Raw genomic sequence first — 27,920 nt, 5'->3', positions numbered from 1 at the left:
GGCCCTGAGCAGCTCTGGGAGTGGGTTAGCAGATTGATGTGACAAAGGAAACTGGCTAATTTGCTCTCACTCATCAATGTTGTTCTCATCTTATTTCACTGGGGCTTGTGGTTGTATTTTTTTCTTTTTTAGACTAATAGTGGTTGGAAATATGGTGTTTCGCTGGATGAAAATATGAAGACTCACCCATTAATAAGGCCTTTCAAAACTTTAGCTGAAAAGGTAATAGAGGAAATTTCAGCTGCATCAATATGAAGTAGATTGATTTGTGTGCTTTTAAAAATCCATTTCAAATGTATTCTGTTAAATGTCAGGCAGAGGAACCAACAAGAATTCTTACAGTTAATAAGTGCAACTTTATGCCGGAGTGATTTTCAGTTAATCTTACACTGAGTCTTCTATAATTTACTTCCATTAGGCATAATGTTAAGTGTTTCTTCATAGGCCTGGGCAAATTTGAATTCAGTAGCACAGTTTTTTCAGGCTTCCATGGATGTGGAATGACTGGCAGAAACTCCTGGACGTTAATGAAAGTGTAATTTAACCTACATGAAGGCAATTTTGTCTTCCAGAAAAATGGCAGAAAAATGTAAAGAATGCATAGGAGATGATTCAGTTGAAAATGCAGAAAAACATTTAAAGTATTTTGAATTTCTTGACTAGGCACAAATGTCTTCTAGTTGTCAGAACAGTGAAGCGAATTTGAATTCTGTTACTTATTTTTTGTAATGATTCACTGGGAGACACAAGTCAATTACATATATTCCTCTTCACCACATATTTCTTGTTCAGAAAATAGACATGACAAGAATCAAGAGGGATTAAAGAGGTTGAGTTTCTTAAGGTTTTTAAACAGCTTTGGAATCTTTGGAAAGGAGCTAAAGCATTGTTGGTTGTTATTTAAGCAGTTTAAAAAGAATTTTCTAAATTGTCTGAAATTAAAACTTTTGAACATAAAAATCAGGATTATCCCTAAAAGCTGTCATTTGGAGCAACTGGTTTATGATACAACCTGAAGTACTGCTATTTCATTGATTTGAAAAGTCTTATTATAGTATACTCAGAATTTTGCCACAGATTTTCAGACTTTTTCTAACACTTTTACTTTTCAAAGTGTGCTGGAATATGGGCTGTTGCCTATTTTTATTGGTACTGTGTTTTTATGAAGAGCTGTATAGTTCAGTAACCTTCTGTATCTGTGAGTGGATTTAAATATAGGAAGAGTAAAAAAAGATCTTGAGTGCTTGCTGCATTTGAAGATACATACTTGTTTAACTAATTTTTAGCACTCACATTACCATAATTTCTTATATTATTTTGTGCTGGTAGAATTAATGAAGAAGTTTTGAAGTCCAATCTACATTATTACTCCAGGGCTAATTGCAGTGCTGTTAGTTTCTAACACTTATCCCAGCAATAAATTCTACTAAAACTTTTTTTTTTTTAATTGTAGGTATTTCGAAGTTCTTCTCTCATGTAAAAAGAACTGTATTTTGTGTTCTAATATAATAGACAAATTTTCTATAATTTTGTGGTATGTGGCACTTAGTAGAGAAGGACAGAATATTTTTGTTGTGCTTTTGCTACTTACTAAATACAGAAAAAAATTTACATTCTTTACTTCAAAGGAAAAGGAAATTTATCGTTGGCCTGCCAGAGAATCATTGAAAACCATGCTGGCCTTGGGATGGAGCCTAGAAAGGACCAAGGAGGGAGGAGAAGCAATAATACATCAGCGTGAAAATGAAAAGCTTCGTAGCATATCTCAGTCTAGTCAGGTAAGGTAGAACACCTTGATTTTAGAAAAAAAAAATCTGTTAATTTATTAATAAATTATAGACAATTATATAAATTTTATATTCTTTCAGTGAAAAGAAACTTTAATGGTGGAGTTCTAAGATTGGAAGTCATGTCACTATAATAAACACTGTGCCACACTAAGGAGGGGATTCCCAAAAGCTTTTAAGACAATGAGGATATAAGAGACCATAGATATTCATTCTCATAGAAGAACTGAAAACCTTTTTAATGTAGTCATTAAAAGAAAACAGTCAAAGCATTTAAAGTCTTTTATTTAAAAAAATATATATAGCTTTTTTTTTTTTTTTTTTGGTCAAACAGAAGAGCCTAACGTGGGCTTTTGTCAAGATTATGACTGACAAATTAGATTGCACATTTGATACAGTTGTTTTTAATCTACAGGCAAAAATTTCAGGTGATGATAGATTTTTTCCGTTTGTAGGTTTTTGTAATCACATGTTGAGACTGCTGGTCAATATGTCTCGGAGGAGGAAAGCTGTTTAAAATTATTACAAGTGTTGGGGAATTGTTATTGTACCCTTCGAGGTGAATTACACACATTTATACATAAATATATTGAGCGCTAAGAAGTAGTGCATTGGGCACAAGTCCTGGAAGGAGTGTGCAAAGCTGTGTCACAAGCTAATTCCTTATGTACAATTGCACCAGCACTGATCCTGTGACCATCAGCACCTGGCACACTAAGCTTGTGTTGGGATTCTTCTCCAGGCCACTGTTTGCTTACCAAAAGGGGCCCCTGAGCACTCAGTATTTCTTATCTCTTCAGCAAAATTCACTCCCTTACAGGAAATTCTGCTGTCTCCGGAACTTGAACTTGTTCTGCAGCTGGGCCTTCTTGGCCAAGAAGATGCCTGATAAAGACAAGACAGAGTAGAGGTTTTCAGCACAAAATTAACTTGAGTACACATTTGAAATCACTGATTTATATGTAACCATTCACATTTTCATGCACCTCTAACAGGATTTTGAACTGGAGCTTTCACTTTAACCAGTTGAAGATTGTGTTCGTAGATTACACACCTGCTTTTTTTTAGTCTTTAAATTCCTCAAGAAAATAATTTATCTTTTTGTTGTATTGTCTCATCCTTAGCACAAGGCTCATTCAGGCTGTTCCCACATGGTTCTGTCATGTTTTGAAGGCAAATCTTGTATGTCTCATGATTGGTTTCTTCCTAGGCTAAAAGCTTATTTCTTTGCAGCTTGCCACCTCTTGTGAATAGAGACATCTAATCTGCAGCAACCTGCATGCTTCCACACTAGCAAACCTATTCTCTTAATCATCCAGTGCCTTCAGTACATTGCAAAATAGGTGAACACTTCCTACAAGTATAAAATTTGGCGTGGTGTTACTCTAATCAAGTCAATAACAGTGATGTTGTTGTTAAATATTTGGTTCTTATATCTGAAATTATTTTATCTGAGAATAACTTTCTTTTCCCCTGCAGGGAAATGGGTATAGCCCAACACCACTTGATCTCTCTAATGTAGCACTTTCTAGGGAGCTTCAGGTTCGTATTTGTGTTTTGCATATATTATGGTGAAAGGAATGGATGTACTTGATTTCATTATTATTTAATGAGTTTAATTTTGTTAGGTTAGGTTTTATGAGTATTTGTGACTGTAGTTATGATAAGCTGTTGTAGAAAGGGTGCATGCTATTTTCATAGAGAAAGATTAAATTTCCACTGTTCATGCCATTGGTGCTTCCTGAGTTCCCAGAAAAAAATTAAGCATGAAGCTAGGGAAGGGGCTGTCAATAGCATGTTTTATTATGTGTATTCTGTGCTTGTGCTGACTCAAAGAACAGCTGAATATAGAAATTCCACTTAGCTATGTTTCTTTATCACAAGAGTGTAGACTTAAGACTGTAAAATTATGTAGCATTACAGAATTTTTGATCAACGCCTAATCTTACATATTGTTTTTTCTAATGCTAATGTAGGGAATGGTTGAGGTAATGGCAGAAAACTACCATAATATATGGGCCAAAAAGAAGAAAATGGAGTTGGAAAGCAAAGGTAAGCCACAATCCTGCAAACCACACCAAAAAAGACAAGAATGTGGGAGAAGAAACAATCTGAAAGATGTCAGTGTAAGACAATCAAAAATGAATAGTTCCTTTTGTACATGAAGCAGAATAAATCTTAGAGTAGAAAAACTTACAGTTCTTTCAACTTACTAAAGGTGGAGGTAGTCATCCTTTACTGGTACCTTATGACACATTGACAGCCAAGGAGAAATCACGGGACCGTGAAAAGGCACAAGAGCTGTTTAAATTCCTTCAAGTGAATGGTATAATCATATCTCGGTAAGTTGCACATTTTTTCAGATGCTTGCTTGCATTCAGTGCCCAAAGCAGCATGTTAATCTTATCTCACTGCAGGCGGGCAGTTATTAACATAATTACTCTTCGGCATGTCTTCTATGAATCAGAGTTATTTTCATGTTCACATGGTCTCTTCTAAAACAGCATGTTCAGGCAGCATTTTCAATAAGTATGCGATCATAGTATATACAAAATGCAACATGGGGTAATTAGACAAGAGGCTAATTAAAAATGTCTAAATTAGCAGCCAGCCATGTCAGTAAGGATCATGAGAAAATTAATCTGAGGTCTGATACTGAAACGTATCTATGTAAAACTGCTTTTTAATCCAGTTTTTGAAAAAAAGTATTGCTTTGAGTTTTGTAAAGTAATAAGACAAAGTGTCTTTACTTTGTGGGCACTAACTTCTACTATAGCAAAAGCATAGATATCCTTAGTTTTACTGTAACTTGAATTGCTGTGTCTTAATGTAGGCTGATCTGTGAGAACTTCTTACTGTAGTATGTGGCTTTATATGATGGAATTGTGAATTACTGTATTATAACTCTTTTATTGGATGTGAAACATCTGAATACATAGGATATCTCAATTTTCTGGCATTCAGCATTTTTTCGTGAACAAAATTGTATCCATGAATAAATTTTGCTGTACATGTATAGAGTCAGATCTTTCCTGTTTTCATTTATTTCTACTTTTCAAGTCTTTGACTCTATTTAAAGTATACCCAGAAATTTATCAAAATCCATTTTTAAGATCTTCAAAAATTAACTTTATTCATTTTAATAGTATTTCTAAGAGATGAGAAAACAGTTCTAAGTACATTTGTGTATTATTACAGAGAAAAATTCCCTCCTGCCACATATGTAGGCTCTCGGCCTGAACCCAAAATGTAGGTATGCCTCCAAATATTTTTATAACCTCCATGGTTGCTTCAGAGCCATTGAATAAGAAAAGCTGGTCTACTTACTGCAAATTAATGATCTTCTGAAGCACCAATGGAAATGCTCAAATTTCCAGCTGCATATGTTTGGGTCAGGAAATTATTTTTTTCAGTGTTATATTAAGGGGCAAATCAACTTGAAAAAGCATGTTCAAACTCTTCCTTGATACAGGCAAAGAGTTTGCAGTGATTGTCTGTATCAGTATGAATCAAGATTATCATCTTTTAAGTGTTTTCTTCAGATGAATATATGCATATATATATAATCTTTTGAAGTACTCCTTGCAATGATCACATTTCAAGATGTCATTCTTGAAAATATAGGACTAATCATTAAAACATATGAATTGCTTATAATTGGAAATGTATAGGCGGACCAGCATGTGTACTTCACATAAACCATCTGCCTCTGTTTTTGGGTTTTTTGCTGTTTGCTGAGAACATTTTTGAAACACTTTGTGTGTTTATGACATGCAGATAAATCTCTCAGGCTTTACTCAAGTATGTATTAGAAACAACATAGTATTTTATTACACATCTTTAAATTTCTGCAAGGTCTTTGGATATTGTTTTTTATACTTCACAGACCTATCAACATCTTTCGATATTTAGGAAAGTATGTATAATCTCTTAGGAACCAGGACTTTTTGTAAACTCAAAAAGAAAATATTTACATTGACCTCACTGAAAACACGGATAAATACTTAGTCTCCTTTGTGAAAATGAGACAGCAGAAGATGCCTCTCAAGCGTACATAGCTGTTAATTAATACTAAATAATTTGATTGCACTATTAATGGTGATAAATTAATAGGGAGTCATCAAAGTAAGCACACTAGAACTCTTAAAACAGATTTGGGCTTTTTTTTTTTTTTTTTCCCACAAATTAAACTAAGATGGGAGGTTAGAGTCCTACTAAGTTTGTGTTTAAAATGGGATTGAAATGTGTTCCTTGGTTCTCTGGCTGGTTTCCCCTAGACTATAACCATTTGTTTCCTCTTAACTGTGTTCTGACATGGTCAAGAGCATATATTTTATTAGATTTTTTTTTCGTTGCTATTATAATTTCTGCTGCATCAACCTTCTCCCAGAATTACTTTTTTTGCTTGGATTTCTCTAAAATCAGCTATGCTGTTTTTAAACTGCTAATCTAATATTCCATTTTACCTCCCTAATTTACTCCCATACCAGTGGTAAGGACTCTCAGTACAAAGGATCATTTTCTTATACCACAGAAGTGAGTCCAGCAAATTTCCTTTTTTCTTGTTCCTTTCTTGCTTTTGCCACAAACTAGCAGTTCCTTCCTTCTTCCCTACTTCTGATGCTCTGGTCAGCTCCTCAGTAGTCTCTGCATGTCCTTTGGCCAGGTTATTTTCTCTTAACTGATAAGGGCTGAGTCTTCCTATCTGCTACTGTTTGAAGAGGCTGTACAGAAGAAGATGAAGTAGCCATTTATGATTAACCAGAGCTTTTTTTAATGTCACTCAGTTACTTCCTCACTTGATAAAGCAGTTAGACATCCCGGGTGTAACCCACTATCTACCAACAGAAAATCTCAATCAGAGTTTAGTTCTTTTGATACTGGAGATCTTTTGACTATGAAGAAGTTGCAAACTAAACAAAAGTATAAGAGAACCTCAAGGAAATGAAGATGAAAGAATTAATGACTTGTGTAAGCAAGTACGTTTGAAAACAGAATACATTAAAAATGTAAAAAATTAAGTGACTTGAAAAAGTTAACAAAAAAAAAATTCCTGTTCTTGTCCTATATGCCAAGACAGAAAGCATTGTTTGCAGATTTGTGGAATGAACCCTTAGCCATGAATTGGAAAGTCTGGCTACCCTTCAGAGGAGCTTTGATAGCCCGGAGAAATGGGCTGACAGAAATCTTATGAGGTTGATCAAAGGTAAATGCAAAATCCTATACACGGGATGGAGTAATCCCAGAAATATAGGGGAGCCAAGCCTGAGAGGAGATGTGCAGAAAAGCTCTTTGAATTGTGCAAGTTGAACATGAATCAGGAATATTTCCCTGTGATGATGAAAGCTGACTTTGTACTAGGCTTACTCAGCAAGTGTGTTCTCCAGGTTGATGGATCATGAATTTCTCTCAGGAGTATATTGTCCCGTTTTTGGTTCTCCAGCACTAAGGAAGACACTGAGAACAAAGTCACTCAAGTGGGAGACCACTGAGATGCTCTGTGGATGGATGCCAATGTCATGCCAGGAGAGGCTCTGAGGAGTGGTTGGATTTTTTTCAGTTTTAAAACAGAAGGCTACAATAGGATCTATGTCTGTCTTCAACTATTTAATGCAAGGTTATAGAGAAAATGACGTCAAACACTAACTCCACAAGAGTAATAAGTTGTTACAATGAAAATTCCATATAAATATATATATAAGAAATATAAGAAAATATTTCACCATTATTTTTTCATGGTGAGGGTGGCCAAATATTATAGAGTCTCCAGGGTTCTTACGAGATTTTGATCCTTGAACCTACTCCTTCCAACCTTAATTTGTGTGTGATCCTAAATAATTGTAGAATTTCAGTTATGTAGGTTTCATTTGTACTTAAAATCAAATCCAGTATTTCAAATCTAAGCTCAGACCACCACATGTATTTTTATTCCTCTTTAATATCTTGTATGATCAGCCATGATTTATGTTTATGAATTTATCCTAAAGAATAAATAATACATGCCTAGAAATTATTGTATTCTGTTGAAATTTTTCAAATACTTTAAAAACATAAAATAAATGAAAACATTTAGGTTTTCATTTAGTAGCTGTAGGATTTTTGGCTTTGTTCCTTCATAAAATTAAAGGACAAAATAAAGTTTAACAGTGATTAAGCAAATGAACGGTAGTACTTAGGGTGACTTTGGAAAGATGCAACTGCTGACTTCCTAAACATTTGAAAGCAGTAGAAATTGAGTGACCAATGCATTACTTTGTTAGGTTCAGATGCATGATGACTTTGCATGTGCAATAAGGTAGCACTCTAAAGTTCTTATGCTAAAATACATGTATTTTGGATTCTTTAATCATAAACTATCATACCTCTTACTAAAGTCAGTTAATTTTTCTCTGTTTCTTCCTAGATAGTTCATAATTAAGTTAACATGCTCATTATCTTCTTCTTATGAAAATTTACCATAATAAAAAAATAAGGCATGAAATGCTTCGTAGTACTGTCATCATTTGTACTACTGTCATCATCAATGCTACTTCTCTTAATCATTTTCAAAACAGGGGCCTGAATGACATGGAATTGGATGCTTCGTCCATGGAAAAGAGGTTTGCCTTTAAATTTCTGAAGAAAATTTTAAAATATGTTGATTCTGCTCAAGAGTTTATTGCACATTTGGGTAAGTTGCAGATTTTATTTTTAGAATAGTTAGAATTGTTGAAATTTAATTATTTGATTGATAGATTTACATTTTTAGTGATCACTATTTTTATTGCATTTCAGAAAATTAAATAATGTCTTTTAATTTTCAGATTAAATTATTGAACATTTGGAACTAGCTAAACAGTTTCTGCTGGTTTATTTTTGAGTAAAACTAATTTTTCAAGTCTATCTGAAAAATGTATTGTGTTACTTATGATTAGACAGCTTCTTATTTGTGTCTGCCTTGATTGTATCCTTGCAGAAGCCATTGTAACCAGTGGAAAAACTGAAAAATCTCCACATGACCAAGAAATAAAATTCTTTGCTAAAGTGAGTGATTATTTCATGTTCATATATGTTCCCCTATAGAGCATATGTAAATTTGTAATGTTAGACTGCTTTTCACATAATATCTTTTCCATTTATTTATGATAACTAATCAAACTGTTATCAAATATTTTGACATGTCTTCAGAAATATCTCAGTATATTTGCTGGATTCAAAATACTTCAATATATCTCTTTCTGTATGAGAAGGAACATAACATTTAAAAGGCAGATTATGCATTACATTATATTAAATACTCTCACAGAATATATAAATTTAATCTAATTTTTAGACCCCAAGATATCACTGAAGTGCATATCGTCTAATTAGAGAAAGAAATACTCCTCTGCAGTATTAGATCCAAAACAGATATCTCTATGGAAGTCTGTTTATTATTTATGTAGTTTTGAATAAAATGTTAAGACTTCTGTTTGTAATTTACATGAGCTTGTGTTTGAAATTAAAAAATGCAGTTTTTACAGAACTAAAATTATTTTTATGAACTTTGACCAATCAGAGACAATTTACCATTGTGCTCTGAAAAAATACATTTTGTCTATATTTCTTAGGTTCTTTTACCATTAGTTGATCAATACTTTACAAATCACTGCCTCTACTTCCTGTCTTCTCCATCAAAAACCCTTAGTAGCAGTGGATATGCATCAAATAAGGAAAAGGAAATGGTAGCAAGGTAAGTACAAAAAAAAAGTTATTAACTGTAGGGTTTTATTCAGATAACCAAAGGTCTCTTCTTAGGTTGTAGAGACAGACAGATAGTTTGGAAGCTTATTTTCCTCACCTGGAAAGTAAATATTTTATTCTACATTAGAATGGCAGTGAGTGAATATAATTCCTCATCTTTGTATTCTTTATGTTATATATTTAAATTATTTATATTTATATATATTTATACACATAATTAAAGAGTTAATTATATATAATAACTTTATTTTACAATATGTAATTGTAGATGATAGCATCAAAATACTAGTGAACTGTTCTGTGAGCAGTGCAATTACTTAGTTTCTTATGGTGTTCTGTTTCATTGTGGATGGCAGTTTCTGGTTAAAGCTCTTTCTGCGGTTGGTTCATTTAAATGGTCTCACACTTATTTAAATTTTCAGCTACCAAAAAAATGTTAAAAATACCACGAGGTAACATTTTAGGGGGAAATATGGATTCTATACAAAATTACGTCTGTCCCTGCACAAGTATTACTGGAATTTAATAATTTTTGCATGTTTTTACTGTTAGGGTGGAATGAGCCATTTGACACAAAGTTATTCTAGAACATTCTGTTAAAAATAAATGCCTTTTAATTTAGAATGTGCTGCCTATATGAAAATAGGAATTCTCTTTCCTGTGATTAAAATGTGAAAATAATGTTAAATAACATTTACTTGTTTTAAAATTATGTTTTCACTATTGCTTTAATAATTTGCCAGGCTTTTTTCCATCTCCTTGAGGTGTGCTGCCAGTTACTTCTTTTGGAAATTTTGTATCATAGGATTTCAGACTGTTTTGCTCTCATGCTTTTCTAGTTTAGTTGTCAGTTTCTCAGATTTCTTTGACTTTCCTTCACTGCATTGACCAGTTAACTACTTTTTCCAGTGGAAAGTAGATGTAAAATTTGAAATTAAAGGACATGTGTTATTGCATATAATCAGGCCTAGGATTCAGCTTCCTAGATTCCACTCTTCAGTTTATCTCTCAACACATTTTTGCATTTCTTTAAATTATTGTTACCCTCTACTTCCATCTTCTTTGTGAGTGGAAGTCCTTATAGAGCAGTTGTGTATAAGAGTGGTTAAGTGCCCAAGATTCTGCTTTACTCAGCTCTCAGATATTTACAAACCTGCAAGGTAGCCCTCCAGGAGCTGGGAAAGACAGCTCAGGCCCAGGAGGATGGAAGTGTCTCTTAATTTCATTTCAATTTCATGCTTCCTCTCTGAGTACTCCTGTTACTTCTCTAAAGTCAGTCAGGTCTTAAAGAAGATAGAAGGATGCACTCTAGAGCTACAAAAAGGGCTTTACGAAGACACGTGAAGAAGTTAGGTGTCTAGCACATATACCTGCTAGTATAATTGCTGAAATACCTTATAATTCTTTGTGCATCCTTCACTGAGAGAAGTAACTATCTGCCATTTTCATCTTATAGGAAATATAGTATCTCCTTACCATTGTGAAGATAACAATAAAAATCTGTGGTTAGTATGAGACCATACTAAGTCCTAAGGTATATGCTTCACTTTGTTATGCCCTAATTCCATTGGTAAAGTATGGCCCAAATGATATGCAAGTCTGTCGAGCTGTCTTTGTTAAAGTAACCCCTTTAATCTTTAGGGTGTTGGTGCTCTATTCTCTTAATTATCCTACCATTTTGACAGGTAGGTTTGATATGTAAGTATCTGATATACTTGCCAGAAGCTCTTCTAGTGTGTATATATTTAGGATTCATAATATCATCATCAGAGGGTAAACACAGATTTATTTATTTATTTACAAAGGACATCCTTGCAAACTGTTTTAAATAGTATGAAGATTTTTAACATTCATTTCCTGCAGAATGCCAAGTAAAATACTAAAATGTTTCTCATTATTTCCTTACAAAAAATTCTTATTCTGAAATAATAGCCATAAAGAATGGCTCAGCCACATAGTATGCAATTGTTGAAAACCACTGTCAAAAGAAAGTTTTAGATTTCAAGACACCTCTGAAGTGGTGAAGTATAGAAAATGAAAGATCTCAGGAGCTTCAAAATGTTACTCTCCTTAATGCAGTTAAATGCTATCATCATGTATCACTCAAAGAACACTTTCCAGGAGCTATGTTGTATTTTCTTTTTCATATTCCTACTATTCTTTACCTTCTATTCTAAATAAGTCTTTCCTCTTTTTCTTGTTTTGCTCTCTCTGTTCTTCTCTACTTTAGCCTATTCTGCAAACTAGCTGCTCTTGTTAGACATAGGATTTCACTTTTTGGTAAGTAGTTAAGAAAGAGCTTGATAAAAATTTAAAGAATACATAATCACTGTTTCTCTCTTATCTGAAAATTTTCACAACTCTAGCCAAAATTCTATTAAATGGTTCATAACCTTCTAATGAAATTATTAAGGGTATTGAACACAGTTCTGAAGCTAACACTTAATAAAAAACATAAAGTTTTGAAGCAGGAAGAAATAGCATATTGTCATATCTCCAGGCTCCATGGGAAAAAAAAAAAAAAAAATCAGTGCTTTGCAGTTACTTTTAGCTTTTCAAAAGTAGTCTTACACTGATTATTTTGATTTCTGTTATCCAGCTGTTGAATTCAATAGACTAATTTCTCAATATATAAAAGGGTATTTTATGAAAAATTATACACCGCCTACAGAGATATTGGTAAAAAAAAATTAAATATAAGTGCTCAAGATACAGAGTTCAGAATGTTGCAAGGTTAGGTGGTGAAAGGTTAGGTGGTGCCCCAAGTAGACATTAGTTATTCTGTTTAGTTCTTATATGGAAATTGACTTAAAAAAATTAGTATTTCTAGAACCAGACTTAAGTCCATCTTCAGTGACCTAAGGTGGGAGACTTAAGTAATACCTTATTTAAATTGTGCATCTCCAGTAAGGACATTTTGGATCATTGCCTGATGCAGTGTTTCCTGTGCTGTTGTGCTCTCATAGTATCTCTTTCTCACCAGGAAGTGATTCTGCTACAATGGTGAACTGCCTGCACATCTTAGCTCAGTCTCTTGACACACGGTAAGTTTGCAAATTTTGTACCAGCTGTGAACTACTAAGGTTTCACAGAGCTTCTCAGAAGCAATTGGATTGCTTCTGTATTTTTGTAATCTTTATTTGTAATCAATGACTTAAGAGCACAAGCAATTCAGATATTGCCCTCCATGGTAGCAAATTTTGTCTGAAGTGTTTCACGTACATTTTTCTGCTCAATGTCTGTCATTCAAACAATTAAAACACTTGTGAACCTTTCCACGTTCATTTGAAGACTTTATGGGGAGATATAAATGACATGACCATTGGACCTGAAAGTAGTGATACCTGCAGATATTAAGAAAGTTTAGTGCATAGTGTAAAATTTGTCATTAGAACTATGCAGAGTATGTTAATAGATGGAAATAGTTATATTTGCTAACTTCTACTGCTTATTGTTGAAGTGATAGTGTAGATTAAAACAGAGGTGAGACCAATTTTTGAATTTGAGCTGTTTTCTGGCCTGGTTAAGTCACACAGCAACCTGATAATGAACTTATTGCGAACTTCTTGTGAATAGCACTGGCATCTTCATTAAGGTGTCAGAGAAATGTGCAAAATGCCAAGGAACAGGACTGTGATTCTGGTATTGCAGTTGCATTTTCTAGATTTAGGGGCTTTGAAGTAGCCTGACTTACACACTAGTTACTGTGGCTCCCATAAAACTATAGGGATTAAGGGTTTGGGGTTTTCGAGCATACGTTATAGAGAAGCTTTCGCATTATTTTTGACATTTATTGAGAAAGCATTCTCTTATTCAAATGCAGACCACAAAAACTTGGAAAGGCAGGACTATGGAATTAAGGTCTTTGTTTTTATTATTTTGTATTAAATACTGAAAGAAAATTTTTGCCTATGCTGCTATTCAGATGTAAGTGCCCTTTTCTGTTCATAATATGAAGTTCCCTGATATGTGTGGGTATCTTCACAAGACAAATTTGATATTTTTTCCGTCTTTTTTTTTTTTCCAGAACTGTTATGAAATCAGGATCTGAGCTTGTTAAAGCAGGATTGCGTGCCTTTTTTGAAAATGCAGCTGAAGACTTGGAAAAAACTTCTGAAAATCTTAAACTGGGAAAATTTACTCATTCGCGAACACAAATCAAGGGTGTTTCACAGAATATCAATTATACTACAGTAGCATTGTTACCAATTTTAACATCAATTTTTGAACATATTTCACAATATCACTTTGGAGTAGATTTACTTTGTAAGTATTTAATTTAAATTTTTAATTTCATTGTGTGATAATGCTAGAAATGATTTTTAGAAATGACTGCATGGATTCAGAGGACAAAATTCTGTTTTCAGTAACATGTACATTTCCAGAATTAATTCTGAAATTAGCAACATAGTACCTTATTTCCAGTACATGTTCAAAAATAATACTCAATAAGCTTGATTATGTACAATATTTCTTCAAACATTGAGAGGGAAATTAAAATATCCCTTTAAGTGCTCTCTTAACAAATGTATGTATGAGACTAGTTTTCTAGACAAGATTAGTGTTTCATTATATTAAAGGAGACAACTCACTGTAAGTTCCCTGTGGATTTTCCCTTACATGGGAAAACCACTGTAGGTCTTTGAATTCAAATTTTCCCTGGTTTTAGCATCAGTTAGTCTAAAAATATTGAAATGACTCCTTGATATTCAGCAATATGCTGAATGATTTTATTACATTCTAATGCTTCTAATGTCTGTAATTATGTTCCAAAATTGTATATATATTTAGGTCATAAATAAAAGATGGATAACCATGAAAATAATTTCTTTTAAAATATGGTGAAGCTTGAGATCATGTACTTAAAGGTTAGACACACACAGAGAGAGATGCCATTTAGCTTAAAGTTGTACTCTGCAAGTGTAACCTGGAATATCTTATTAATGAGTGTCTGCTGTCCTCTTGGAATATCTAATGATCTGATAGGCTTTGGAATGAATGAATGAGTGTAGATGATAGACCAGGAATTAGAGACATTGAAAATAAATACCATGTGGAATATGGACAGTCAGAATGTTCAGTGATATGTGTGCTAAAAGTTTTAGATATTGTTTAAGGTATTGCATAAAACAGATATTTGATATTTGAAAAGTAATCCTTAGCTCAATAAATACTAATTATGCATTTTCATTTTCCTCTAGTGGGTGATGTACAAGTCTCATGTTACAGAATTCTTTGTAGCCTCTATTCTCTTGGGACTGGAAAAAACATCTATGTTGAAAGGTATTAAGTGTAAAACTCAGCATGCATAATTTTTTTTAGGTGTCGCTTAGGTAATAAAGCAGTTTGGATGAAAGGTGAATTTGAAAGAGTGAGAGATGTTTAAAATACACTTTTCCCTTGAAAATAGTTGCAATACTTCAGCATTCAATTCCACAGGGGAAAAAACCCTCAGCAGAAGTAAAAACCTTATTCTACATATGGCAGTGTATCTGCATAGATTCTATTTTTCGTATAGGAAAAGCTAAATTTTCCTTTGGGTTGCGATTAGGTTCTCAAAGTTTTTCTACCACATATTGCTGTGATAAGTAGGCTGAGTACTAAGTAGGAAGCATCTGTTTCACACCTAAGTCTATACCGGGTTCTCAAAAGAGTTGTCCTGAGCATAAAATCCTGAGATATGTATCCTGACAACCATTAACTCTACAAAGAAAACCACTAGTTACTTGTATTTAAAAATGACTAAGGTCTACAATTCCTTTAAGCATCTAGTTGCTCTGCTATGTTTCAAGCCCTTTCTTCCAATAGAAGGGGATCAAATCTTTATTTGTTAGTTCAGAAAATAGAACCCTAATTGCTTGTCTGTCCTAATACTTGTGAAAGTTTTAGGCTAAATTATTTTAGCTGCCTTTCTTATGATGAAAAGCTTAAGATCCAAGGGAGAGGGAGAGAGACTAAACTGGAAGAAATTAAAACCTGCAGTCTGGTTGGAAGAGGCTTTGCCTATTGTGAGGAATGCTGATCTCCAATTCCTGTCTTACAGAGTTTAGTTAGAATTCTTTAATTCAAAATTCAAGAGGTGTCTGGTGGACAGATCTTTCCTCCCACTCTGCATGCGTGCACGTGTCCACAAGCTTTATGTTCTCATTCAGGCATTTATGCATCCATCTCTAATCACAAAGCTATTTTCTTCTTATCTTTTTCTTTTCTTTCTGGGCTTCAAAATCCTAAATACTCCTTTACATAGATCTGATAGGAAAAAGAGGAAGTGCCTTACCCCTTATCTAGCTAGCAGGCAGAGTCTCCTCACAGGAAATGAAACATGATTGTGTTTGAACTGCCTTTCAATAAGAAAAGCCCAGAGCACAAGCCTCCACTTGACTGCAAAATCTGTAAGCACTGGACAGTTTCCTTAAACCACTTGAAACTAGCATCATCACCTTTGCCTGCAGCAATTGTCTTCTTAGAATGGAAAAGTGATCAGATTGGATACATCCAAGGAAACTAATTATTCTCCTAAGGCTGTGTGAGAGGTTCTCAACTGTGGATTTCATTTAGTTTGTTTTTCACTATTCTGAGAATCCTAAATTACAATTTTAGGCAGACATCAGTGTCTAGGTGGGAAGTAGGATTTCAAACACAATGCTCAATAATTCAGAAAACTTTGAAGTGAGTGATTGAGCTGACTTGAACAGTTATTCAAATTAAGCAATGTTCAGTTTCAGGATCAAATTGCACATTTTTCTCCTAGTGAATTTTGGCAGGGACATTAAGAAGTTTAATCTTTCATTGCAGAATGAGTCATAGTGCACTTTTCATAGATAAATATCTCTTTTTATGGCTAAAATAGTTCTGCAGGGGCTCAGGACTAATTCTTAATTCAATTGCTGCTGCTACCCTGTTAAGACAGACTTCAATTGCCAAATGTTTCATCCTTTGTACAAAGACTGTTTTGCTTCTTTAGAATGTTGGAGTTGTTTTTGCTTTTTCTGTGAACATTTATTCTCTAAAAGTCTCCATGATTCATAAATGTTGAGAACTGGATGCAAAATGCTGTAGCTCTTGATTACTTTGAGCCCTAATGCTCTACTGACTTGATACCTTTCTTCATGGTGTCTCACTTGTCTTGATGCACTAATAGACGATCCTTGAAAAGATACCTTTCCCTCACACTTGCCCTTTCCCCAGTCCCTTTTGCAATACCCACATCCCAGGATAGGGATCCCAGATCCCAGATGCTCGGCTTCACTACCATCCAATTTCATATTGTGGGTCACAGTATCTCGGTATTGGAGCAGTCAGGGCATGAGGGGCTCACCTGACTGGTGGATGAAATCTATTCACACATCTCACAGCTCACCCAGGGATAGGGAGCAGGTGATTATCTCTCACCCTGAGTCTTCCTCCTTGTGAGGGCCCTATTTCCTCTTCCTCCCTCAGTAAGCAAATTGATTTTGTCTGTCTTGTATTTTTTCTTCTGTGTAGGGGTTACTGCTACTGGCACAGGTTGTTCCTCCGGTTCAGCTGCAGTTTGAGTGGCCACAAAGCATTCCTTTCCTCTTCCCCCTGAGGGTGCTGTCTAGTACCAAGCAGTGTCCAAAAATAGTAGCTAGAGCCCAGAATGTTGCATAACTTTGCACCTCCCTGAAACTGCCATAGCAGTTTTCCTTCAAATATTCTGACACTTTATCAAGCACTGTAGTTGCTCTGGGGTGAACTTAAAAACCATTGGAGCAGAATCATCCTTCAAAGGTCAGCTCATTTTCTTCCACCTTCCATACCACTTGTGACTATCCACCCTTCGGGCAGATCTCTGAAATAGTCCCCTAAAAATCTCTTTTGAAACTCCATGCTGCCAACCAAAGTGGGAGGACCCAGCAGACCAAGTATTGGTCAAGACCTTGGATGTTTCCTTAACATCCAAGGGAAGTTCAAAGTCCTCAAAAGCAGTGGTAACAGGCTTGAAGGAGGACAAAGGGGTGAAAAGCTGGGCAAAATATTCACCCTCCTCTTCCCACAGGCTGGGTACAATTATCAGTTCTATCTACTTCACTCCCTGAGGTAGTCCTCAAGGTAAGGGCAGAAGAACAACACTGAATACACATCCCAAATGGCGTTCACTGTCCTTGTTATCATGTCATAAGCTGATATTACACAGTGCAGCAACAAAGCAATCCTGATCCCTGTCTCTGCTCTGAAAAATCACCATGAGGAACACATATTGCATGTATTGGAATGTATACAGGGTTAGGTACCACAGCCACATGAACAGACCAAGCAACATTGTGACCAATGGCTCTGGACCTAATATAACAAATGCATAGATCACTTTTGCTTTCTACCACTCTGGTCAGATCTGTTGTCATCTCACCCTTTCCTATCCTACATTGAGTGCCAAATAAGGGTGTTGGTTTCAAAATAGTATTCCCTAAGTATTTCCCACAGAAACACTCCAAACTATTTGCCACTTGCTCAGTCCCTCCTCCTCTGTCACTGTGGTGGATGGAGGGAAGAACTGAAGACACTAAAGGTAAGTATCATGGGTTGAGATAAGCACAATTTCCTGGAAACAGCAACAAAATAAGGCAATGAACAGTAAGAGCAACAATCCTAATGACGGTGTACAAGAAAGAGGCAAGAAACTCATGCAATTGCTTGCCACCACACAGGACCCCTGACAATGTTGGACCCCTAAAGAACCCGGTCCTTGGCAATGACATGAGGTGGCATAGAATAACCTCTGGGTCCTGTCCATGCCAAAAATTAACCCTGTCCTGACCAGAACCAGAATATTGGAGGAGATGGGGATTTTAAAATCGTTTTTCTTGCACCACTGTGATCTCTGGTAGTTCTTTTCTTGTGAGAAATCAATTTTTTTCTAAGTTGTCAGGTAGTTCCTAATGTTTAAAAAATATTTTAAAAATCAAATATAAATATTAATACTTATTTTTATCATGTATGCTAGACACTAAAAGCCTAGTGAAGCTCTTTTCCTCTCAGATGACTTTTAGTGTCTCTCATATACAGGCAGCGTCCCGCACTTGGTGAGTGTTTAGCATCTCTTGCGGCAGCCATTCCAGTAGCATTCCTTGAACCTTCCCTCAACCATTACAATCCACTGTCTGTTTTCAACACAAAAAGCGCAAGAGAAAGAGCAAGTAAGTACTGTTCCTCACAAAAAAAAAAAAAACCCAAAAAAAAAAAAAAACCACCAAACTGTTCATTTCACTGCAACTAAATAATAGAAGTTGTATAATGAAAAAGTCCTGAATGTATGCCTCAGCAGAGAGCTCCTTGCTACTGATGTTTCATTGCTTGCCATCTTGCCGTATTTTTTTGAAACTGTGCCAACAATGTTCTCTTTCTCGTAGTATTTTTTGATATTTTTCTGAACATAATATTTAAATACTTTTCTAAACATGCATACTGTAATATTTTAAGCTTAATTGAAGGTCTACATATATACATTACAAAATTTTTTGGCAAAATACAGTTGTGTTCATGTAGCAAAATGCAAGAGGTATAATATCTGATTTAAGTGAACAGGAAAATAATTTCCATAGTTTTGTTGTCTAACCAGTAATCCAAAGCAGTTTGGTATAGGGAACTCCCAGCAGAATATGAGTAATTCCATGAAAACTTGATGAAAAAGGGACCTCAACAAGTTGGACACATGGGCAGAGAAGAACTACCTGAAATTCAACAAAGGCAAATGTAGGGTCCTGCACCTGCAGAAGAATAACCCACAGACCAGTCCAGGCTGGGAGCTGACCTGCTGGAAAGCAGCTGTGTGGAGAAAGGTCTGGGGGTACAGGTGGACAACAAAGTGTCCCTGAGCCAGCAGTGTGTCCTTGTGGCCAAGAAGGCCACTGTGACCTGCATTAGGAAGAGCATGGCCAGCAGGTCAAGGGAGGTGATCCTGCCCCTCTGCTCAGCCCTGGCGAGGCCTGCCCAGCCCTGGTGAGTGCTGTGTCCAGTTCTGGGCTCCTCAGGACGAGAGAAACAGGGAACTACTGGAGGAGATCCAGTGAAGGGCAGCAAAGATGATGAGGGGACTGGAGCATCCCTCTTACAAGGAAAGGCTGAGGGAGCTGGGCCTGTTCAACCTCAGGAAGAGATGATGAGAGGGGACCTCATCAATGTATACAAAATATCTAAAGGGAGGGTGTCAAGAGGATGGAGCCAGGTTCTGCTCCGTGGTGCCTAGCAATAAGAAAACAGGCAACAGGCAGAAATTGATGCACAGGAAATTTCACCTAACATGAGGAAGAACTTTCCTGTGTGGAAAAGTTTCCTGTGCATTGGACCAGATTGCTCAGAGAGGTTGTGGAGTCTCCCTCACAGGGGACACTCAAGAACTGTCTGGACACAAACCTGTGGCATGAGCTCTAGGAATATCCTTGCTTGAGCAGGACCAGATCATAGAATCATAGAATAGCCTGAGCTGGAAGGGACTCTCAAGAATCATTGAGTCCAGCTCCTGGCCCTGCCCAGGGCTCCCCAGCAATCACACTGTGTGCCTGAGAGTTGTATCCAAATGCTTCTTGAGCTCTGTCAGGCTGGTGCTGTGACCACTTCCCAAGTGACTAGACCAAGCTCCTCATAATGCTTTCCCTTCAGAGCCTTCTCCATCCTTGTGGCCCCGCTTTAGGTACTCTTTAAAAGTTTAATGTCTTTTTACTATTCTGATGCCCAAAACTGCACACAGTAGGTAAGGCTTCACCTCAAGGTGAGGCTGCCCCAGTGCAGAGTAGAGCAGGACAGTCCCCTCCCTTGCCCGGCTGTGATGCTGTGCCTGATGAACCCCAGGACAGACTTGGCCCTCCTGGCTGCCAGGGCACTGCTGACTCATAACAAACTTGCTGCCAAACAGGATCCTAGGTTCCTTTCCATGACGCTGCTTTCCAGCAGTTCATTCCCCATCTACACACACAACACCACAATGGGCTTTACCCATTCTCTGTTTCTATTGAAAGGAACATGAGTCCTTCTGCACTGAATTTCTTTGCTTGCTTCTCTCCCAAATTACTCTTGATGGACTAATAACTTAAAATATTTCAGCATTTTCCTCACTGATCCATGAAAGAGTCACTACCTTCCAAAATCATTGTACTTTTAAACAAACAAACAATGAAAATAAACACAGGGAGATTGATTTCCTATGCTCCGTAATGTTTTTTCCATATAAAAGCAGTTTTGGAAAAGATCCTGCTAGCCCTTCCTCCCTATCAGGTCTTTTTAGGAACAGTACTATAGCCATTACCATATCCAGAAATAGTGAAGAATTTCACATGAGGGACTGTCACTAGATTGCAACGGGTTGTTAATTGCTGAATAAGCATCCTTCATTTTCTAATACAAGCATATGATAACTAAAGTTCTTTCCTGGCATATTTGTTGGCAGATAGTTCACGAACTAAGTACAGTTACACTTTAACCCCACCTATAATTTTAAATTGTTTATTTTCCTTTCCCCAAGATGGATTTAATCTTTGGCAAATCAGCATAAAAATTGTGAATAATTATGAATACAATGTCCAGAGTACAGCCAATATTAAAATAAGCTTTCTCTTCTGCACTTTTATGTAGTTCACCAGACAATTGCAGGGCACCTTAGGGTAAAGCCATAGCTTAATGGCAGCTATTATTTACGTTGTTGCTATATGCACATCATCTGTAAGGCACTATTTATTAAAGGAAATACCCATGCATACCCCAAAGTGTTACTGCCTGTCCAAGATGGTGAAGGAAAAAAATCAGAGCCATTTGTGTTTAGGGTTTAAACACAGATGTTCTTTTTCATTTTGCTAATTTATATTTTGGTTTTCTATTCTTGTAGTTTTAGGTATGCCTGATACAGTAGAAGAAATGTGTCCAGAGATCCCTCAGCTGGATAGACTAATAAAGGAAATAAATGATTTAGCAGAGTCTGGAGCAAGGTATACTGAAATGCCTCATGTAATTGAGGTGATCTTACCCATGCTATGCAACTATTTATCCTACTGGTGGGAAAGAGGGTCTGAGAGTGTTCCTCAAAGTGCTGGGCCTTGCTGTACAATGATAACATCTGAGCATCTGAGCATTGTTCTTGGAAACATTCTAAAAATCATTAACAACAATCTGGGAATAGATGAAGCCTCTTGGATGAAAAGAATTGCAGGTACTGTAAATATTTTTTTTACAGTAATTGTACTAATTATATTTAATTATTTTGCTATGCTTTACCTTATTGCCCAGTGATATAATCAAAAAATTATAACTAAAACCATCAAGAAAGATGAATAAAAGATAAGTAACAATAAGATAAATATATTTGTATTTTATTATTAGCTATATGCATGCATTATAGCATTACTGTAAGTAGAGAGCTTTCTATTCACCATAAGAAATTTTGAAAATCTCCTTCTCTGTGCACTGTATAAGAGCCTTAGTGCTTAATTTGGAGTAGCGAATGCCACTGATTTTCAAGACACCTGAGTTTTACAGTAGAATGAATTATGTTCATGAAACATCAGGACAAAATGGAAAGAAAGTGTAAATGGTGAAATCATCTCAGGAATAACCCAAGCTCAAACTTAGTTGGTTTGCCTGAATAAATGTGTGAGCTATTAAATAAGATGAAAGTTTTTCCAAAATATCATATAAGATACAGTATCTCTCCTGCTAAAGAAGTTTATCATATGCAAATTTTATCATTCATATTATATAGTGTAAGAATATAATATGCAATAACAGAGTTCAAGAAACTCCATGTAAATGTGATAATTTCCTGCTAAATTTGAATAACCAGTATCCATTAGTACTGTTTTTTTGGTATTTTAAGTGCTGGAAAGTATTTTAAATGCTGGAAGGTCTTAATAATAACAAGAATTCCATTGAAATTTAGTAAGAAGTTTGCTGCTTAATTGTAGAGAGTGTTTCCTGCAGTTTTGTGCTGATTGTTCATCTACATAAGATGATAACGTACTCATGTTGTACTTGTAAGGGTTTTTGGGTAGTTTGCACTTTATTACTAGTACTTGTACAAAGTTGATCTCTGACCTTAAATTACTCCCTCATTCTCTGCATTTTAACTAGCCTAAGGCAGAGAAGTAGCAGAGAAGTAAAGGAATTCTTCCAGAACACTATCTTCTGGTGGTTTTCTGACATTAGATACAAAAAAGCCATCCCAGACTCAAAAACCCCCAAACAAAACAAAAAATATTTTTCTGAGGACTTTGTATCTCAATCCTTATTTTGCTAAGGTTCTTAGAGATATGGAACTTGCCAAAACCATGATAGTTTAATTTATATAAAACCAAAATACTAATAATCCAAATCCACAGTCTTTTAATCTCTCAATACACAGTTTTTATAAAGCTACATTCATAGCTTTATCAAAAATTTTATGTTGCAGAAATTTATGAAGTCCCATAACCTTTACTGTTTCTACAACTTCAGCATTCATGTTAATATAATGAAAAAAAACAGTTATGCATAAATAATAGAATTATCTATATTTTCATGTACAGTTTATGCTCAACCTATCATCAGCAAAGCCAGACCTGATCTTCTGAGATCTCACTTTATTCCAACACTGGATAAATTGAAGAAAAAAGCTATGAAGATAGTGATGGAAGAAGAGCAACTGAAAGCAGACAATAAAAATGACACCCAGGAAGCTGAGCTACTCATTCTTGATGAGTTTGCTGTACTTTGTAGAGACCTTTACGCCTTCTATCCAATGTTGATACGTTATGTAGACAACAACAGGTAAAAAAATCTAATAATGAAACTCATAGTTGTTACTTAAATATATTGGAATATATAATAAGACAATCAGGAGGAACACAGTTCAGTTCACTTAATCTTAGGGTGAGAATCTGATCCTGCATGTTTTAAGATTCTTAAAGCTTAATCCTGAATAATTTAAGATTCTTAAAGAATGCTGTACCTTGAATTCACATGCTTGGCTCAGATGCAAATTCCGATATTAAGTAGAAAAATGGTACCTGTTCTATTAAATAGGGATCATTATGTTAACCTGTCTTCTTTTAAGTATCTTCTTTTAAATGTCTCTTATTTTTTTAATTAGAGCTAATTGGCTAAAGAAACCAGATGCGGATTCTGATGAACTCTTTCGAATGGTGGCTGAAGTTTTTATCCTGTGGTGTAAATCACATGTAAGATAAAATGTGCTCTTTTCCTTTAATTTCATTCTATTTTTAAATATAACTGTTGTATATGCATATGAGTTAAACCTCTGATGATTTATTTTTTCTTTAGAATTTTAAAAGAGAAGAACAAAATTTTGTGATTCAGAATGAAATCAATAATTTGGCATTTTTAACAGGAGACACCAAGAGCAAGATGTCTAAAGTAAGTTAATAAACAATTGCGGATCAGGTAAATCTACACCATATATTTAATATGTTGAAAGAAGGCTCTGAAAATCTACTCAGATTGCAGCTGCTCTGCTGTTAGAAAACAAAAAAAGATATGCTTCTTGATGACAGATGTGACAACTAATATGCAAAATATAGTCTATGTACCTTAGAGTTACTAAATGGCTGCTAATACTTAAAGACACAAGATTAAAATAAGTCCTGATTTGAAAAAGTTGCACATATAAGAAATTTGGGCTGTATTATATGGTTGTATGGGTTATTGTACATTTAGGAAAGAAAAAGGTGGACTATTTTATAAAAGCAAGGGAAGAAACATTGCCTCATCATTTTTATACTATATATTACATATTTTTAGACTCAGTCTGTATTGTTCTGTCAGCTCTGATGGAACACAGCTGTCTTTACATATACCTCTGTATTTATACATATAATGTGCTACATGTGCACCATTTTTCTTGTCTCCTATCAATTAACACATTCATTTATTTTTTGCTAATTTTCAATATGACAAGATGCTGATATGATGGCTTCAAAGTACATCTTGTTACCTGTACAATAGAGAAATTGTCAAGGTAATTGTCAAAGGCTGCTTTTACCTTGGCTGAGGATATTACCTTAGTCAGCTATAACCAGATGAAGCCTAATTCCAAATTAGTGTTGGTAAATATAGTGAAGAAACCCTTTCTTTTATTCATATTTATAATGATTTTGGAGTAATCCTATTCTGAAGGTGTAGCAGAGAAGTGGCATTCAAAGTTTTGTATTTCACTATATTTTGGTTGCCTGCAACCTAGCTACTGTAAGTCCATTTTCAAACAATAGAGAACAAGATAAAATGTACTGTTACATTTTAAAATTACTTTTAAAAATGTGTTTTGAAATGCGTTTAAAACCCAAGCTTTTTTTCTTTTTTTTTCCTATGAATTTTTTAAATTTTGAACCTGACTAAGCCAAAACTGGAATTTTTACAAGCAAAAATACTGTATTATCTGCTTCCTCATCATTAGTTTATGACTGACACTGAAAAACAAATCCAACTTTATAAAGAATTCTGTATTTGGAGATAAGGAAATGTCTAACTTGTTTGCTTGTTGTTAAGATGCAGCTTATCAAAATTGTTTGATAGAATTGGAATGTTTGTATCATGCCTATTAACAAGATAAATAGTGGGCACATAAAGACTATTTGAGGAGCAGTTGCACAATATAACAGACTATAATATGTAGCTCTGTACTTTTATCATATGGCAATCATTGCACACACATTTATTATGTGTATTTTGACATTTATACATTACAACTAGACTGAGGAGACAAAAATAGGTGTAGTTTCTTCTTTTAGACACCATAGATTAGAAAGAGTATATTTAATCTAAATTGTGTCCCACTTCAGTACTGATAACAGGTTAATATGAAGTGTTAGTGTCATATTTTTGTCGGTCTGGCATGGCAAGAATAAAAGACAAGTCTTTGCAAAATGAGAAATAGGTAGGTCTCATACTGCTCTGATTTTCATAAAATCCCACTAATTTAGCATCAAGAATCTCTATTACCCAAATCTTATTTTGAGATTATATTTTCAAATGCCTGTTGTATGTATTTAAGTATACAAATATACTATGTATTAATAATTGTATGAATATATTTGTAACAGAGATGTAGATGCATATGTAAATACATTTTTATTCCATGGGTATACAGTACAGAGAGATTCTGGAGTTTTTTGTATGCATATAATTTTTTATAAGCAAATTAATGTTAACTTATGGCATTCCAGGACACTGTGCATGATTAATGCTAATAAAGGAAGAAAGAAAATACTATATTGTTCATGAGTGAATATTTTATTAATATGGTACTGTAATGATAGGCATGATTGCAGAACAGCTGATAATTTAGGTATTTGTTTCATGCTGACTTAAATACCATGATAAAATATATGAAGTTTCTTTTAGAAGGGTTATATTGGTTTTCTATATATGATTTCTAATCAGGAAATTGCTAATATTTCATAATATAAAATGTGTTCCAAACATCCAATAAATTATAGATTTACATCTGTTTTTTGGGGTTTTTTTAAGATTGCATAGGTTAAAAGAAACAAGAAATTCTCTAAGTAACTGAATTCCAGGGTTTCTTGCAGTTTTGATATTTATTTCTATCCTTAGACATTGATCAGTAGAGGACATTACATTAGGGAACATTATAATTTCTTGCTTTAATATTAACATTTATCTCAAAAAGTAGCAAGTTTACTGAATAATTAGCCTTTTCCTCTCTATCACCTATTCCTCTTTATTCACATTATTTCTAGTGGAAGCAATCTTATCAAATATTTATCAAGCACAAAAAACTGAATATAAAAATTGACTATTAACAGTGGGCCCAGGACAGAACATTTTGTGGTCTCCCAAAAATGATGAAAAATACTGGGATGCTCTCAGAGTGTAAGGTGTATATCCTGTACAAAAGCTTCTATTTCCTTACATGCTATTTGGAAGGAAAAAAAAAGACAGCAGAGTAGAAAGGAGTAACCTTATGTTACTTATTGATAGCTAATATCCATGGTAACAGATGATTCCTGATTACAATCAAGAAATTCATTAAGTACCCATTGTATTTTTATTAGACTATATTAACTTTGTTGCTAGTTTTTCAAATAAATGTATTAACAGCTGAGAATTTAATTTTTCTTTTCTAAAAATATAGCAGCAGAATGCTCGGAGGGGAATGGTAAGTTAGAGAACTTTCAGTCTGAGAGAGACTGGTAACTTAGATCACGTTGAAATACCAGACTTGTGATAGAGGTGTTGAAATGGAGAAGTTAAATACAGTCAACTCCACTAATCTGTTATTTTGGACCCCTTCATAGGTTTCTTGATAAAATAGCCTTTTGGTTAAGAGGAAATGATGTCCTGTTGTGTTGTTCAGTTAATTGGAATAAAAGACTGAATGTATACATATGTACATAATAATTGTGTAATATGTATGTGGGCAATTTTTCCATGTCAGTTCTGGAATCTAAATGAATGTGTGGCTGGATATATACCCTCCATTGCTAAACACTTCCATAGCCTCCTGAAGTTTTATTTGACTTGCCCTCATTAATTTTTATAATCTATTCTTAAGAATAGATTGAGTAGACCTATTATAGAAGTCAGAGGCAGTCATAAAATGCAAGTTTGTATTCTGAAACAACATGGGTTTTTGAGCCCATCTGTAACATGTAGTACATGTTGTTTACAGATTTACAATAGTTTTCATTTTAGTATTTTCTGCACGAAATTTAGCTCTCTTCTTTGAGAGTAATTCAATTGCATAGAATATGTTTTCTTTGGATATGCTGAGGTAAATCAGGAGTGGATTATTTTTATGATCAGCTACAATAAATTAAATATAATCAACATTTCCTTACCTTTAGTGTATACATATACCTGTATATGCCTGCTGAGCCATGTCTATGCAGCATCTACATATTTCACAGCACTGAAATCTTAAATTAAAGTTTGCTACTTATATAAGGTATTAAATATTATAAGATGCTAAGATTATTTGAATATTAGTCCTTTGCTTTTCTTTACTTGTACCTGCTTTTCTTACTATGTGATATAAATCGAGTAGGTTATAAAAAGACTGACATCATTTTGAAACTTATTCATGTATCACAAGAAAACAAAGTTACTTTTATGGCAGAATGACAGAAGTGAGGGCTTGTGTGTGATTTTTTTCTCTGCTTGTTTTTAACCAACAGCTTTCTATAGTATTTTCCCTTGCCTGGTTGAGGATTCTTTTCAGTAATAGTTTATTTATGGTTTTGTTGTTATTTTCTTAAGATTTCCTGACACAGTTATGATATAATGTTGGCTGTGGAATACATATTTATTTGAGTGTATTTATGGTATTAATATAATAAATGGGGAAATTTCTCTGTATGTATGAGAGTTACAGCTGAGTTTATAATATTCTCAAAATGGGTACTGCTGAGAGATGCAAGCTAAAGTTTTCTCTCAGGCTGTCTTCAAAAG

The 27,920-nt window shown here is 34.7% G+C and overlaps 1 protein-coding gene across 20 annotated transcripts in view; it reads left to right on the top strand.

Annotated features, from left to right (window-relative positions):
- RYR3 (ryanodine receptor 3) overlaps positions 1–27,920 on the top strand; it is a 195,754-nt gene that overhangs the window by 125,791 nt on the left and 42,043 nt on the right. For 11 of the 20 annotated variants that reach the window (XM_072930144.1, XM_072930143.1, XM_072930142.1 and 8 more), the window contains 17 exons: positions 133–222; positions 1,629–1,778; positions 3,267–3,329; positions 3,764–3,839; positions 4,006–4,129; positions 8,342–8,457; positions 8,743–8,810; positions 9,377–9,498; positions 11,740–11,789; positions 12,493–12,553; positions 13,537–13,775; positions 14,711–14,792; positions 18,537–18,667; positions 21,349–21,669; positions 23,021–23,261; positions 23,584–23,671; positions 23,775–23,867. In XM_072930144.1, the coding sequence (XP_072786245.1) occupies positions 133–222; positions 1,629–1,778; positions 3,267–3,329; positions 3,764–3,839; positions 4,006–4,129; positions 8,342–8,457; positions 8,743–8,810; positions 9,377–9,498; positions 11,740–11,789; positions 12,493–12,553; positions 13,537–13,775; positions 14,711–14,792; positions 18,537–18,667; positions 21,349–21,669; positions 23,021–23,261; positions 23,584–23,671; positions 23,775–23,867 (2,115 nt within the window). Of the gene's footprint in view, positions 1–132; positions 223–1,628; positions 1,779–3,266; positions 3,330–3,763; positions 3,840–4,005; positions 4,130–8,341; positions 8,458–8,742; positions 8,811–9,376; positions 9,499–11,739; positions 11,790–12,492; positions 12,554–13,536; positions 13,776–14,710; positions 14,793–18,536; positions 18,668–21,348; positions 21,670–23,020; positions 23,262–23,583; positions 23,672–23,774; positions 23,868–26,604; positions 26,629–27,920 lie in introns of all 20 variants that reach the window. The other 9 variants (XM_072930138.1, XM_072930137.1, XM_072930136.1 and 6 more) reach the window with 1 other exon arrangement.

The sequence above is a fragment of the Taeniopygia guttata genome, chromosome 5 (genome assembly GCF_048771995.1).
Source record: "Taeniopygia guttata chromosome 5, bTaeGut7.mat, whole genome shotgun sequence".
Lineage (NCBI taxonomy): Eukaryota > Metazoa > Chordata > Aves > Passeriformes > Estrildidae > Taeniopygia > Taeniopygia guttata.
Note: the sequence above shows the minus strand (reverse complement) of the source record. Positions and strands in the feature narration are given on the sequence as shown.